At 38.1% G+C, this 12,463-nt stretch overlaps 1 protein-coding gene across 1 annotated transcript in view; it reads left to right on the top strand.

Annotated features, from left to right (window-relative positions):
* The window catches only part of COG5 (component of oligomeric golgi complex 5), a 166,089-nt gene that overhangs the window by 57,486 nt on the left and 96,140 nt on the right, over window positions 1-12,463 (top strand). The window contains exon 7 of the mRNA XM_063134149.1: window positions 7,513-7,643. Coding sequence (XP_062990219.1) covers window positions 7,513-7,643 — 131 coding nt within the window. The remainder of the gene's footprint in view (window positions 1-7,512; window positions 7,644-12,463) is intronic.

Raw genomic sequence — 12,463 nt, forward strand, 5'->3', positions numbered from 1 at the left:
AACTGGCTTTTTAGAGGAGGAGCAAACATGCCTGGCACTAATTTTGGTGAGCAACAAAAGCTCCATAAATGTTGAAGACAAAGTGGCCAAACATGGCAATGCTTTTTCTGCCTTTACTTTTACCCATCCTCACCCAGCACCCAGAAGGAAAGAATCAGAGATACAAAGAAAAATAGTTTTGCTAAAGCTCTAACCCAGCGGTCCCCAACCTTTTTGGCACCAGGGACCGGTTTCATGGAAGATAATTTTTCCACGGACCGGGGAGGGGGGGCGTTGAGATGGCGCCCCACGCCCAGGTATGCTGGGGTGGGGGTGGGGTGAAAGCAGCTCACCTGCGCAGCCTGGTTCCTAACAGGCCACGGACCGGGATTGGTTCGTGGCCCGGGGGTTGGGGACCCCTGCTCTAACCTATTGATTTAACTCAAGATTCAGTGTGTCATCATCTGAAAGCAGAAATAAATCAAGGTACACCTGAAAGATGGCTCCCGATAACTCAAGCAACGGACTTTTGCGTTTAAATAAACCAAGCTGTAAAATGTCAAGTTATCCAGTTCCAATCAGCCTTTTTATTTACACTATTATCCAGTGTGACTTCCAGATTTGAATAGGTTTAGTAATTAGTGGCTTTTATCTTATTCATGAACATTTGCATATTAATATAAGCCTAGCATTGTGACTTAGTTGGTTATCACGTTTTTTCTCCTGCAGATTCTCTATATTGCTTAAGGACTATTCATTATTTTTATATACAGTATAATTTCTTTCTTAGGCTGTCAAATATGCAGAATACTTTCCTATTGGCCCCATTCAGAAGACACCTTAAACCACGGCCTTAACCACGGCGAATAAAGCAAAAAGCCTTTCTCCCCAATATTTAACAGATTGTCTAGGTATTTGAGATCAGCTGTGATATGTTGAAGGAGTACATTTACAAATTTCAGGGGGAAACTGTTTTACTTTACAGCCTGCTGGATGGGTATTAGCTTTATCTCCTTCAGCAAAACCTGTTATGTAACTGTTTTGAAATGTTGACTTAAAATACATAGATCATTAAGCAGCAACTCTGCTGGTAGGTTTAAAAATCTGTTTAACTTGAATAAATCAAGAAACTTGCCGTTCTAATGACAAAGATCTTTTCCCCTTAAGAGACCTAACGTCCTGTCCCTTTCTCAGGCTGTAGATTATGAGTGCCACTAAACTCTACGGTTTCTGCGACTTGCTCTTAGCTAGTCTATAATATTCTCGTATGTGAAGGGATTCAGCAAGTTGTCTGAAAAATGTTCTTTTTGTCAATGTGCACCTAACTTAATAAGGCATTACTAGCAAAGGGCTAATGAGAAGCATATTCTGAGAGTGTTCTTGCTGATCTCTCCTCTGCATACTCTGACCTTCTTTCAATTTCTCCCTTGATCTAAGTGTCGGATGCTGTATCTGATGCTGATGCTTGAGTGAGATGTTGTAGAGGGAGGTGGGGAGACTACCTACAGTGCAATCCACCTTTCTTCCCCCAATTTTCCTTATCTAAGCCTATGCGGCAGGGTCTTGCTATTTACTGCTTTACTCTGTACAGCACCATGTACACTGATGGTGCTATATAAATAAATAATAATAATAATAATAATAATAATAATAATAATAATAATACTTAAAGCACTGTGTAGCTAATAGGTTGCAATACTCCAACTCTTTGGCGCCTGCTGAAACTTTTTGTGTTCTATGGAACAATCTTGATGTTGTCACTAGCCCAAAGTTTTCAGTGAGTTGCAATCTGGTGATAGACTGCTCTGGTTTGAGGACAGCTGTCTGCTGCATTGTTACCTTCAACCTACATTTACAGAGAAAGAGAGAATGACTCAGGCTGGAAAGCTAGCTTTATCTTTGCATGTGAACCTTTTGATAGTGGCAAGTTGTTCTTTTTCAGGCCACAGTTATTATTTTTGTTCTATGTTTTCCATGAAAGAGTATGTTCAAGGACTTTGGGCCTAAAAGGCTGATGTTTTAGACCTGATTTGCAGGTCACACTGCAATTCCTGGGTTGTTTAACCCAGGAATTGCTGGGGATGAATGAGGCGACCAGCATGCTGCCTCTTGTGCACTCATTGTTTCCACTACAGTTAACAGACCAGGAATGCCCCTTTTCTGGATTGTTTCAGAACACTATGGGTTGCTTAACTCTTAAACAACCTACTTTCTGGGTTGACACATCACAAAATAAATTAAAAGCGGAAATGATGGGAGGCAGCACACTCATCATTTTGTTTATCCCCAGCAATTCCTAAGTTAAACAATCCTGGAATTGCAGCATGACATGCAAACTGGGTCTTAGTGTCATTTGTAGACTGTTCAGTTACATTATTTTTTAATCTCTATCAGTTATTTAATAAGGGAGTGTTCTGGGGACATAAACAAGCACTTGGATAACTTAGAAAGAAAGAAAGAAAGAATTAAAGTTACTTTCTTACAAGAAACGTATTTACCAAAAGTGAAAGTAAATCACTTGCAAAAGGTAGTTTGGGCCATTTTTTTGGTAGTGGAAATTAGACAAATTAGACAGGATGACATTCCTCTCCATAAGCATCAAAATATTTCAGTCACAAAAGAGAGAATTATGGGGGTGACCAGTTATGTTGTGGATTCAGTGCTAGAAGAAAATGTACTGGGTAGAACTCAATCCAGGTCATAGGTCATCTGACACTTGTTTATCTGGGGCTTCAGGATGTCTGGATGCTTATGATTCCCTCCAGACTCCTGTTGGGAGGCAGGCTTTGGAAACATCTATAAGGTCCATTCTCTTTATTTATTTATTTATTACATTTCTATACCGCCCAATAGCCGAAGCTCTCTGGGCAGTTCACAAAACTATATTCAGGTCTTTCTGTCTGTTGATCTTGGAGGTGTTACTGGTTAGCATACACCACAGCATGTCTCTGTGCATTAAGGAAATTCTAGTGTTTAATGAATCCCCTGGCATTATCAGGGACTTATTAAGGAATACAACGAAGGCGTGTTGAAGGTGATGCATGATTTGATTTGCATCATAGCAGAAAAAGGCTATGGTTAAAGAGCTTCTTGAGTTAAAGGCTGAAATTAAAAATGGCTTAGCAGGATACCTTTCTAACCGATTGCCCCAAAATATAATAAGCATCTCCAGAACTCAATATGTTGTAAACAAGCTGAACATACAGCAAACTGATTTCTTAATCACATACTCCTGGTGATTGTTCTGGGAGACTGGGGTAAGGGGCTGGCAGGCTTTTAGCTTATAGGCTCAGGAAATTAAGAACAAATCTACTAAGTTTTGCATTAAAAACCCCAGGAACCACATTGTATTTATTTATTACATTTTAATCCACCCAGTAATATACATTCTCTTGCCAAATTGCATAAGAATAAAATGCAATACTAAATAGAAGCAACACAAAAACAACAAACAGCATGTAAGATGTATAAAATCTGCCATAAAATCTAAATTTTAAAATTTGGAGAGAAAAAAAGTCTCCATCTGGCACACCAAATATACCATTGTAAACTCCAGGTAAGCTCCTTGGGGAGGACCTCTTTCTTGTACCCATCTGCCTAACTTCCTTCGGCCTCTGAAGATGACCTAAGTAAGGGTAGGAGGAGCCTTTCCTTTAGATACTTTGGCATCAAGCCTTTTAGGGGTTCAAAACACTTTGAATTGGTCCTAGAAACTGATGAAGCTGGTGCAGCTATAAATGCACTGTTTAAAAGTTTTATTTGGACCTGTACAAAAATGGACAATAGCAGTTTTTCTTGAAAGCATTCAGACTCCTTGTCCATCTGAAGTGCAGCAAGATTTCTTTGGAGTTCTTATTTATGGAGTTCTTTATTTATCTGAAATGGAACAAATTACAAAGTGAAGAAGGGCTAGGGGAAAAACCTGGCCTTGATATCAAAAGTCCTCTTCTCATTGCTTCTAGGTCTGACTTAAGATTTCTGGGAGTTGTCTTACCCAAGAGGATGTAAGGGACGCTTTTCTCTATAGTCCAGAAACAAAACAGGGTTGCACAGCAGAATGCAAATTATAGGTCAATTACTGCAGACATTTAACATCTTTGCTACATTGGAGAACCCTACATTGGTAGGATTTGTTCTCTAGTGTCAAAGGGCAAACCATCATTGGCTTCTTTGCAATATAACAGCAGTGGCAGAAAAAAGGCTTTCTCTGCTGCTGATACTATTGCTGGATGCAGAGAGAACCTTTGGTAGAATCTCTTGGAAAGCCCTTACTTTGGCTACTTGACTTTGTTTGGACTATTTATAAGGCATATAATTTGGCAGTCATTTCCTCTGTGAAATGGTGGCAGGAACAGAGTACCATGCTTTCCATATGCATGTATGTTTCAAAACTCACAGTGATGTGGTTCACATGTAATGACAGCCCAACAGTTACATAACCCAGCAGTTAATCCAGCAACGAACCATGTGTTAACCACTGAGTTGTTTAGACTCTAAACTATCCATGGGTTCAGGTTCAGACACCACTCTCCACAACCTATGAATGAGTCAATCATGGATTATGGAGTAAAAGTAGATGTGGCGGGTATGTTGCAAGTAGGGTTCTTGCTTGGTCCCACTTGTGCATGACAAGCCATGGTTTATTTAACCAATGGTTTGTCATTATGTGCGAGCCAGGTCAGTGACTGCATTGATCTGTCCAGCATCTCAAGATTCTGACAACAGACTCTGGCATCAGCTTACAGCTATGGGTGATACCCTACAATGCCCTGAATGGAAAATGTGAGCTTTACCAAAACATAATTTAATTTTAACTTTATTTGAATAGATTTTTTTTTACAATAATCATAATTACAGACTAGTTGCAATTTTAGATCCTGTGATAAGCCTGATCATTACAACCATCAAAAAACACATAGCTTACAGCATATTAGAAGTGGCGACTTAAGTTCCTGTTACAAATACAATAGGAACACTTCATAGAATCTTCAACACTTTAGGAAGGATGGGATATAATTTCCAAAAATAAATAAATATGTGGCTTAAGAAGGTAGTCTATGATCCATAAAGTTTAACCAGAACTTGATGTCCATGAACTTGTCTGGATCTTCCTAATACTGAAATCATCCAGTGGAGTATATGTTTGGGAGCTTAACAAGGTGTGAAATAGATCTGATAGGTATTTGGGAAGATCTATGGACGTTCATTTGACAGTACTAATTATTCTGCGAAATAAAGCCATATAATGTAACAAGCTGGCAGAGAAAGGTATGTTGTGGATTGAGTTTTCTCATTCCCCTGTAGCCCAACAAACATCAGTTGGATGTTTCACACATTATGTTACACAGAAAATGTTTTAAAAACTTCATGTAGAGTTTGAGTGCAACAAACATGCATTTCTCAACATAAATATCATGCATGTATGCTCATCCAGCATATTTATGGTATGAAGAAATGTAGCTGTGACATGGTTCTAGAGAGAGGCGCTACTCATAGTTTTCACCTGTGCAAAGGCTATTTACTCTTATCTTCTATGATGCACTTCAGTGCTTTCAGATCAACAGGTAATATTCAGCTATCATCCATTTAAGTGCTGTTGAGCCAGAGGAAATTATTTTCACGCTCCAAATGCGGAATCATAATATTTCCATTTGGAATGGAAGTGGAGAATTGGAATTGAAATATGTATCTGAATATCAGTTAAACATCTAGCAGTTGTGCTCATTTCTCACACTGTGTACCATTGCTCACTTTAAAAACGATCATCTCTATCTTCCACTTGGGAGCAGAACTGTATATTCTATGAAATACGAAGTTGCCACTGCAACGGCATTCCTGTATTAAGTTATCTAACTCACCCCAGAACATAATAGCATCACTTCTCCTCGTTGTGCTCCCATCACATTGTTTATATTCCTGCCTCTGCTCCATATCACTGGCTGCCATTGGCAAGGACCAGTGAACATGCTTGTTTTCATAATATGAGATGAATATTACTGCATATTACAGGGAGAGGGGGAGAAACTGACACAGGATGTCATCTTTGGCAACAGCCTCAAGTCCAGAGTAATGTTTACTTTCATCATCCCTTTAATTATATACCATAGCATTAGCTTTCAGATATTTGCATTCTCCCCTTTATATGCAGTTCTTGCCCATCTCTGCAGTTTTATTTTTCATTTGCTATTCTGTACTATCGTTTTTGTTCCCATGGTTGAATTCTGAATTGTATTAAATGTTGCAGAAAAATATTCCATTTATTATTTAACAACCTGCTTATTTTATTTATAGCTGAGCTGCTATAAAGAAATTTTAATAGATCTTATGCTTTATTCAGTTGATCCATCGATTTAAATTTGCATATATTGTCATGCGAATAGAAACAATATTTCTGAAGCAAGTATACTTTTGTTTTGTGTGCGTGTGTCATAGCAGCCATCTTAGAAGAGGATTCCTCCTATATGAAGGAGAATGCCTCTTTTAAGATAGTGGTTCAGTTCGGATGACACATCAGTCAACAGTGGACTATTTAATCAACCATGGCTTAAATAATCCACCACTGACTATTGTGTTGTCTGTCGGGCAAAAGCAACACCATGGTTGGTTATTTCCAAAACATAACCAATGGAGATAAGCAACAGTTTGCATAGTTGTTTTTCTGCACAACCATTGGTTATCGTGTTGTGTGGTTGGGTCCCGATCATGGCGCCCCATGTATTCTCAGGGAGGTGCACATCCCTTGCCACCACCACACCGATCCATCTGTAGGTAGGCTCAACGGGATAGAAGGAGCCCCTTCCATCCCCTCGAGCTGATCCCCAAAAAGATCACAGGGCAGTTGGGGGGAAGGATCCCTCCCATGGCTGGATGTGTAACGTCCAATTTTTTAAACATTAGGCACTTTTCTGTGTAAAAAGCAGCAACCCCAATTGAAAATGGATTTCTGTTCTCTCTTCTATGATGCCCAGGCTGCAAACTTAAGTCATTAGGCTGGATCCAAAGAACCGTGCGCAGAAGGGAAATTGCTACTAACATTGTTCCACAAAAGCTTGCACAAGCACCAATGGAAGCGCTGTAATATATTATAAAACAGTTGTTGAGCATTGCTGTAATAGGTTGATTCTGTAGAAATTCTCATACTTCTGTTTGTGCAACTGGAAGAACATAAGGTCCACTGTTCTCACACAGCACTCTTGTAGTGTGACACGTAAAAAGTCCTTGTGTGTGTGGAAGACACACTTACACAGGTGTCCACAAGGATCCCTCACTATTTCTGTACTTTAATTGGAACATTTTCCTACAGATCCTTTTCTTAAAGGAAAGCTAAAAAGAAATGCACTAAATTTGCTCTTGTGGTATTCAGAACTTGACAAAAAAAAATTCTTTTGTCCCCTATAAAATAAATAATGGCAGTGTGTGCTGGTATCTGTATATGAAACAGTGACATGAAATCATACCAAGAAAGTCTAACTTTTTCCATTATCATTGTTGTCAGAATGTTTGTAATATATCAAAATGCTATTCCTTTTATAGATTACCTTTCTCAAGGAATAGATCTCTCTGGAATAGAAGTAATTGAAAATGACCTGCTGTTTATTGCAAGAGCTCGACTTGAGGTGGAAAACCAGGCTAAACGGTTGCTTGAGCAAGGAATAGAGACTCAGGTAAAATATATATATTTTTGCTTTCTCTCAAAATCAGATGAATCATAGTTTTCTCTAACTGTACTGAAATGGATGGATCAAATCTTTGAAAACGTAGTAGTGAATATGGGGCTGCCGTGGGCGTTATTTAACCAATTAAGATTATGTGCATTAGTATGATTATGCTGAATCACAACATGAAAACCTGATATTATGATCTCAGACCAGATCAATTGGAATGCAGTATGAAGGCTGTATGCTTCATCTTGCGCTTGTGGTTCTAATGAAATGATGGGGGCTAGAGAACAGAAGCTTTTCTTGACTCTGCTCTGTTCCTGTGGGGTGGGGGATGAATGCTGGTTAATATTTTTTCCCTTCTCCCCCACTGGTCTGAAATCCTCAGCAGTGCTGATCACCTGTTAGACAGGGGCGGAGGGAAGGGGGGCACCAAAAGGGAGTCCAGCTCTCCTTACTTAACAGGTGATTGATGCTTTAGTAGAGCTTCTTGGAAAGCTTTTACAGGGACCACCCTCTGATGGTGGTGTGCACCAAAACTACAGCCTCTCTAATAGAATTCTATGATTCTATTAGAGCAGTGCGACGGTGGAATCAGTAACCTAGGGAGGTTGTGGGCTCTCCCACACTAGAGGCATTCAAGAGGCAGCTGGACAACCATCTGTCAGGGATGCTTTAGGGTGGATTCCTGCATTGAGCAGGGGGTTGGACTCCATGGCCTTGTAGGCCCCTTCCAACTCTGCTATTCTATGATTCTATGATTCCTCCCTCTCAGCTGTGCCAAGTGTACAGATAGGTTGTTTGATGGTGTTTTTTTTAATGCTGGACATCATTAAAAATCCGAGCATAGCAACCAGTTGCATTTTGCTATAGTATATCTTCATGCTGCTATATCTAGGTACCAAGAATATAGAACACACAACTTTTTCTTAGTATTAGAGTTTGCTTTTTAATTGTGATCATATGACTATGTATTGCCCTTTGCAAATGCAGAGGGAACAATGTTTGAGTCAGTTTTTTAGCAGATACTTGAGGAGGTCTGTTTCTGAGACTGTAATCTATTTGTTTTGTAGACATGATAGGTATGCAATTGCAAAAAATGCGTATTTCCTGTTTGCAGTAAGTAATGTTAGGGAGAAATTTTAAAAGAAGAATGCTGTATCGTGTCTGGGTGACTCAGAATTTTAAATTGTGCATGATTTTCAATATAATTTTATATGGGCTTATATAAATTTTATTTATGTTGATTTCTATGTAGTTCATTTTTATTGTGAATTTTTTACTTTGTAATTAGACTGCATATAAATAAACAAATCCAATGTAATTGTGTTCATTTTTCAGAAAATGTCTTATTAAAGTTTAAAACCGAAACTATTGAATAGAGCAATAGATGCAAACCACTTTTAAGGATCCTGAATAATTGATTTTAGATTATGCTATTGTTCTATCAAATTTGTTTAAACTGTGTATATATATATTATTTCTAAATGCATTTCATTTAGTATATGATGCATGCTGCTTATAAATGTTACCTTATGGGGGACAATAATAATACTAAGTTGAAACTTTTTAAAAAAGATTTGAACTTTATGCCTATAGCACCTACTAGTTATATTAGACAAAATGAATTTATGACAATATATCTCAAACTAGAAGAATGCCACTTAAAATGTCCTCAGCATTTAAAGTTTTCCCAGTGTTATGTTCTGTTGCTCTAGAGAATACGCTGGTTTACTTTATGGCTACTGAATTTAATTATGAACCTTATACTGCCAATGCTGACATGAGAAATGAGATTCCAACTTTGGATTCTGAAATAGAAAACCTAATCAAACCACTGGAAATGGCATTTATCATTTCAGGTTTACCTGTAGAAGGGAGGGGCGAAGTAATATGTGCCACTTGTTTTCTCAGTGCTACCATTTAAGAATGTGGATTGGTTTAAGTTGAAGGATACAATGTGTTGTAAATTATGTACTGTGTTTTAACCTAGACAGTAGTGTGATACTGAAATATACGAGGCCCGCCTGGCGCCAACTTTGTTATCTTTTCGGCTCCGGGTTAAAACTTTTCTCTTTTTCCAGGCATTTAGCAATATGTGTCGAGCTTCATTGATCTTTGATCTGTTTTTATAGTTGTTCATAAAGTTGTTTATAATTGTTTTTAGATATATGTTTCTGTGTATGTTGTATGTTTTTGTGGTTTTAAATTTTGTATATTGTTTTTAATTGTTTTAATCTTATGTAAACTGCCCAGAGAGGTTCTGCTATAAGACGGTATAGAAATGTAATAGATGATGATGATGATGATAATATCCAAGCAAATACTAGCATACATAATTTAAACTATTAATGTATAATTTCTTTCATCAGAGAAGATCACTATCATAATTTAAACAGATGTTACCAAGTGAAGGGTGTGTGTGTGTGAGAGAGAGAGAGAGACAGAGACAGAGAGAGACAAAGACTGCATGTACATCGGTGTACATTGAGAGTGTAAATGAATTGGTGCTTATTCCATACTTAAACAAAAACCTTGGGCTGTGTGTACTCTTAAGATATGGATGAGCAGAAGGTAGTTCAGGATCTACTAGTAGATTGCTAGATCATTTGTGGTAGATCAGCAAAGGCTTCCAAACCCCTGTTTTTTAACAATAGCAACAAGGAAAAGCCTTCCCATTCTAAATTTGGCTATTTGAATCTCTGATCTGCAGTAAATCAAATATAGACTTGTACTTGTATGTACAGGTTATCCCATGAAGTGCAGTAGATAATTGGCTCTGCCGTTGAGTGGCTCCATTGGCAGCTCTCAAGGCTCTTTCTAATAAAAAACATAGATATTGCAAGTCCGCCTACAGCTGTTCTAAGAGCACATTGCAGCCATTGTTTAAACATGGATTTTTGTGTGGGCACCGAATTTAGCATCCTTAATCTCTCCTTCCATCCCTCCCCCTACAAGAGTCTTGAAGCTCCATCAGACGAGTGTTTTATTGCACGCTCATTATTGGGCACTCACGGAGTTTGCTCAGGTTCCTCACATGACGTCGTCTGCCTCCTGCGCACCTTCAGCCCCTTCTGGCCTTCCTTGCACAACAAAAAACCCTGATTAAGTCCGATGTGTTTTTAAACTTGGAATCGCTGCTCCCTCCTGCTGTGTGCGGGAGAAGCAGCGCCATTATAACAGCAGACTCAGTGGGCTTCGTGCTCATTGTGCACTTCCTCTTTTGAAAAGAGGAAGTAACTGAGGAATGAAAACATTAAGGTAGGGAGCGTGTTAATCCCCGGTGTGATGGTGCTTTTGGTCACAGAGGTGGATAAAAATATAAAAATGTGTTTAAGAAAGCACGTTGTTGAGAAAGCAAACATTGGGTGAGACAGTTTGCCATGGAGTAAAAAGACTAAAAAATGTCACTGCTTACAGATCTTTTTTTTCTGTCTTGCACACAGAAAGACAGTCTCCAAGTTCTCCTCTGCTACGTTCTTTCTATTTTTTGTTCTTTCCTTTTCTCCCATTTTATAAATACACAAAAGGGTCTTATGGCTGTGATACAATCCTACATTTGATACATGATATAGCAATATCCATAAATATCACCCCTCCCCAATTAGCTAGGATCTCGAAAAAATATACCATTGCATTATAAACTAAGCTATTTAACACATGGACACAAACGTATTTTATTTTTAGTTTTCTTACCAGCACAAAAGGTAGTGTTGCATCTTGGACTCCAGTATATTCCAACATACGATAAATATTGTCAATTTTCCAATAAATTGATTGTCTTGTAATCTCTGTTTTCCTGTTCTGATGATATTAGTTATCTTAATCATAGACTCTTAGTCTAATTAAATCTTAGTCTTTACTCGGCACCACTTTTTTTAATCTGGTGCCCTGACCACCACCCCTGCCCCCTCCCCCAACCAACTATTTCGCTATAGAGTATGTAAGCACCTGAAACATTTGCTCTTGTTTGTGTCCTTTTTGTGTGCCACATCTAATTTTGTTAACAATTTTTCTTTTTCCATTGAATGCTGAAGTGCAACTGACGAGTGAAGTCCTGGAAAATTAATCTTGCTTCATTTGAACAATTGACAGCCCTGTTAGATTGTATATCAAAATAATCAAGAAATTATTAGTGTATATGCCTGCTGTGCATGGCCAGTTATTTGCTTCCAATCAACTCAAGGATTATTTGGAAGAACTTTATTAGTGTTTAATTGTACCTGGAGTGAAAGGAAAATGAGAGTGTCATGATGAATTGCTGCTGGCCCTGCTCCTCCGATTTCCTGATGAACACAATTGTAGATGATTTAGTAGATTGTTTGCTCCTTGCTATAATCCTGAGAAACATGTAAACAATTTGGGGTGGGGAAGCAGAGAGTGGGGTTTGAAGGAGGGAAAAGAGAAATGGCAGATACTGAATCTTTTCCATTCGTTATTATATGGTGGCATATATCTATAAAATTACTCGTTCATATTTTTAGAGAAGTTTGATGTGCAAATTTGAGTAGGACAGATATCAGGATTGGATATGGATTGTAAGGTGACTAGACAGAGTTTTGTGCTGTTTTACTTTGTTGAGACATTTTTATAAAAATACCTTTTCAAATTTCAAGAAATAATTTCAGTTGTGCGTGAAGTCTTAAGTTTTCTCTTTAATGTAGCACATGCTATTGCTATAAACAACATTTGACACTACAAAACATTTCTGTAAGATCTGCTTATCTATTTAACAAATTTTGATATGCTGTTTTTTAAAAAAGAAAGTCAAGGAAGCTTTTTGACACTTCATGCAATAGTGTATATAAAAATAAGGTAGGATAAGA

Source organism: Elgaria multicarinata, chromosome 9, assembly GCF_023053635.1.
Source record: "Elgaria multicarinata webbii isolate HBS135686 ecotype San Diego chromosome 9, rElgMul1.1.pri, whole genome shotgun sequence".
NCBI lineage: Eukaryota > Metazoa > Chordata > Lepidosauria > Squamata > Anguidae > Elgaria > Elgaria multicarinata.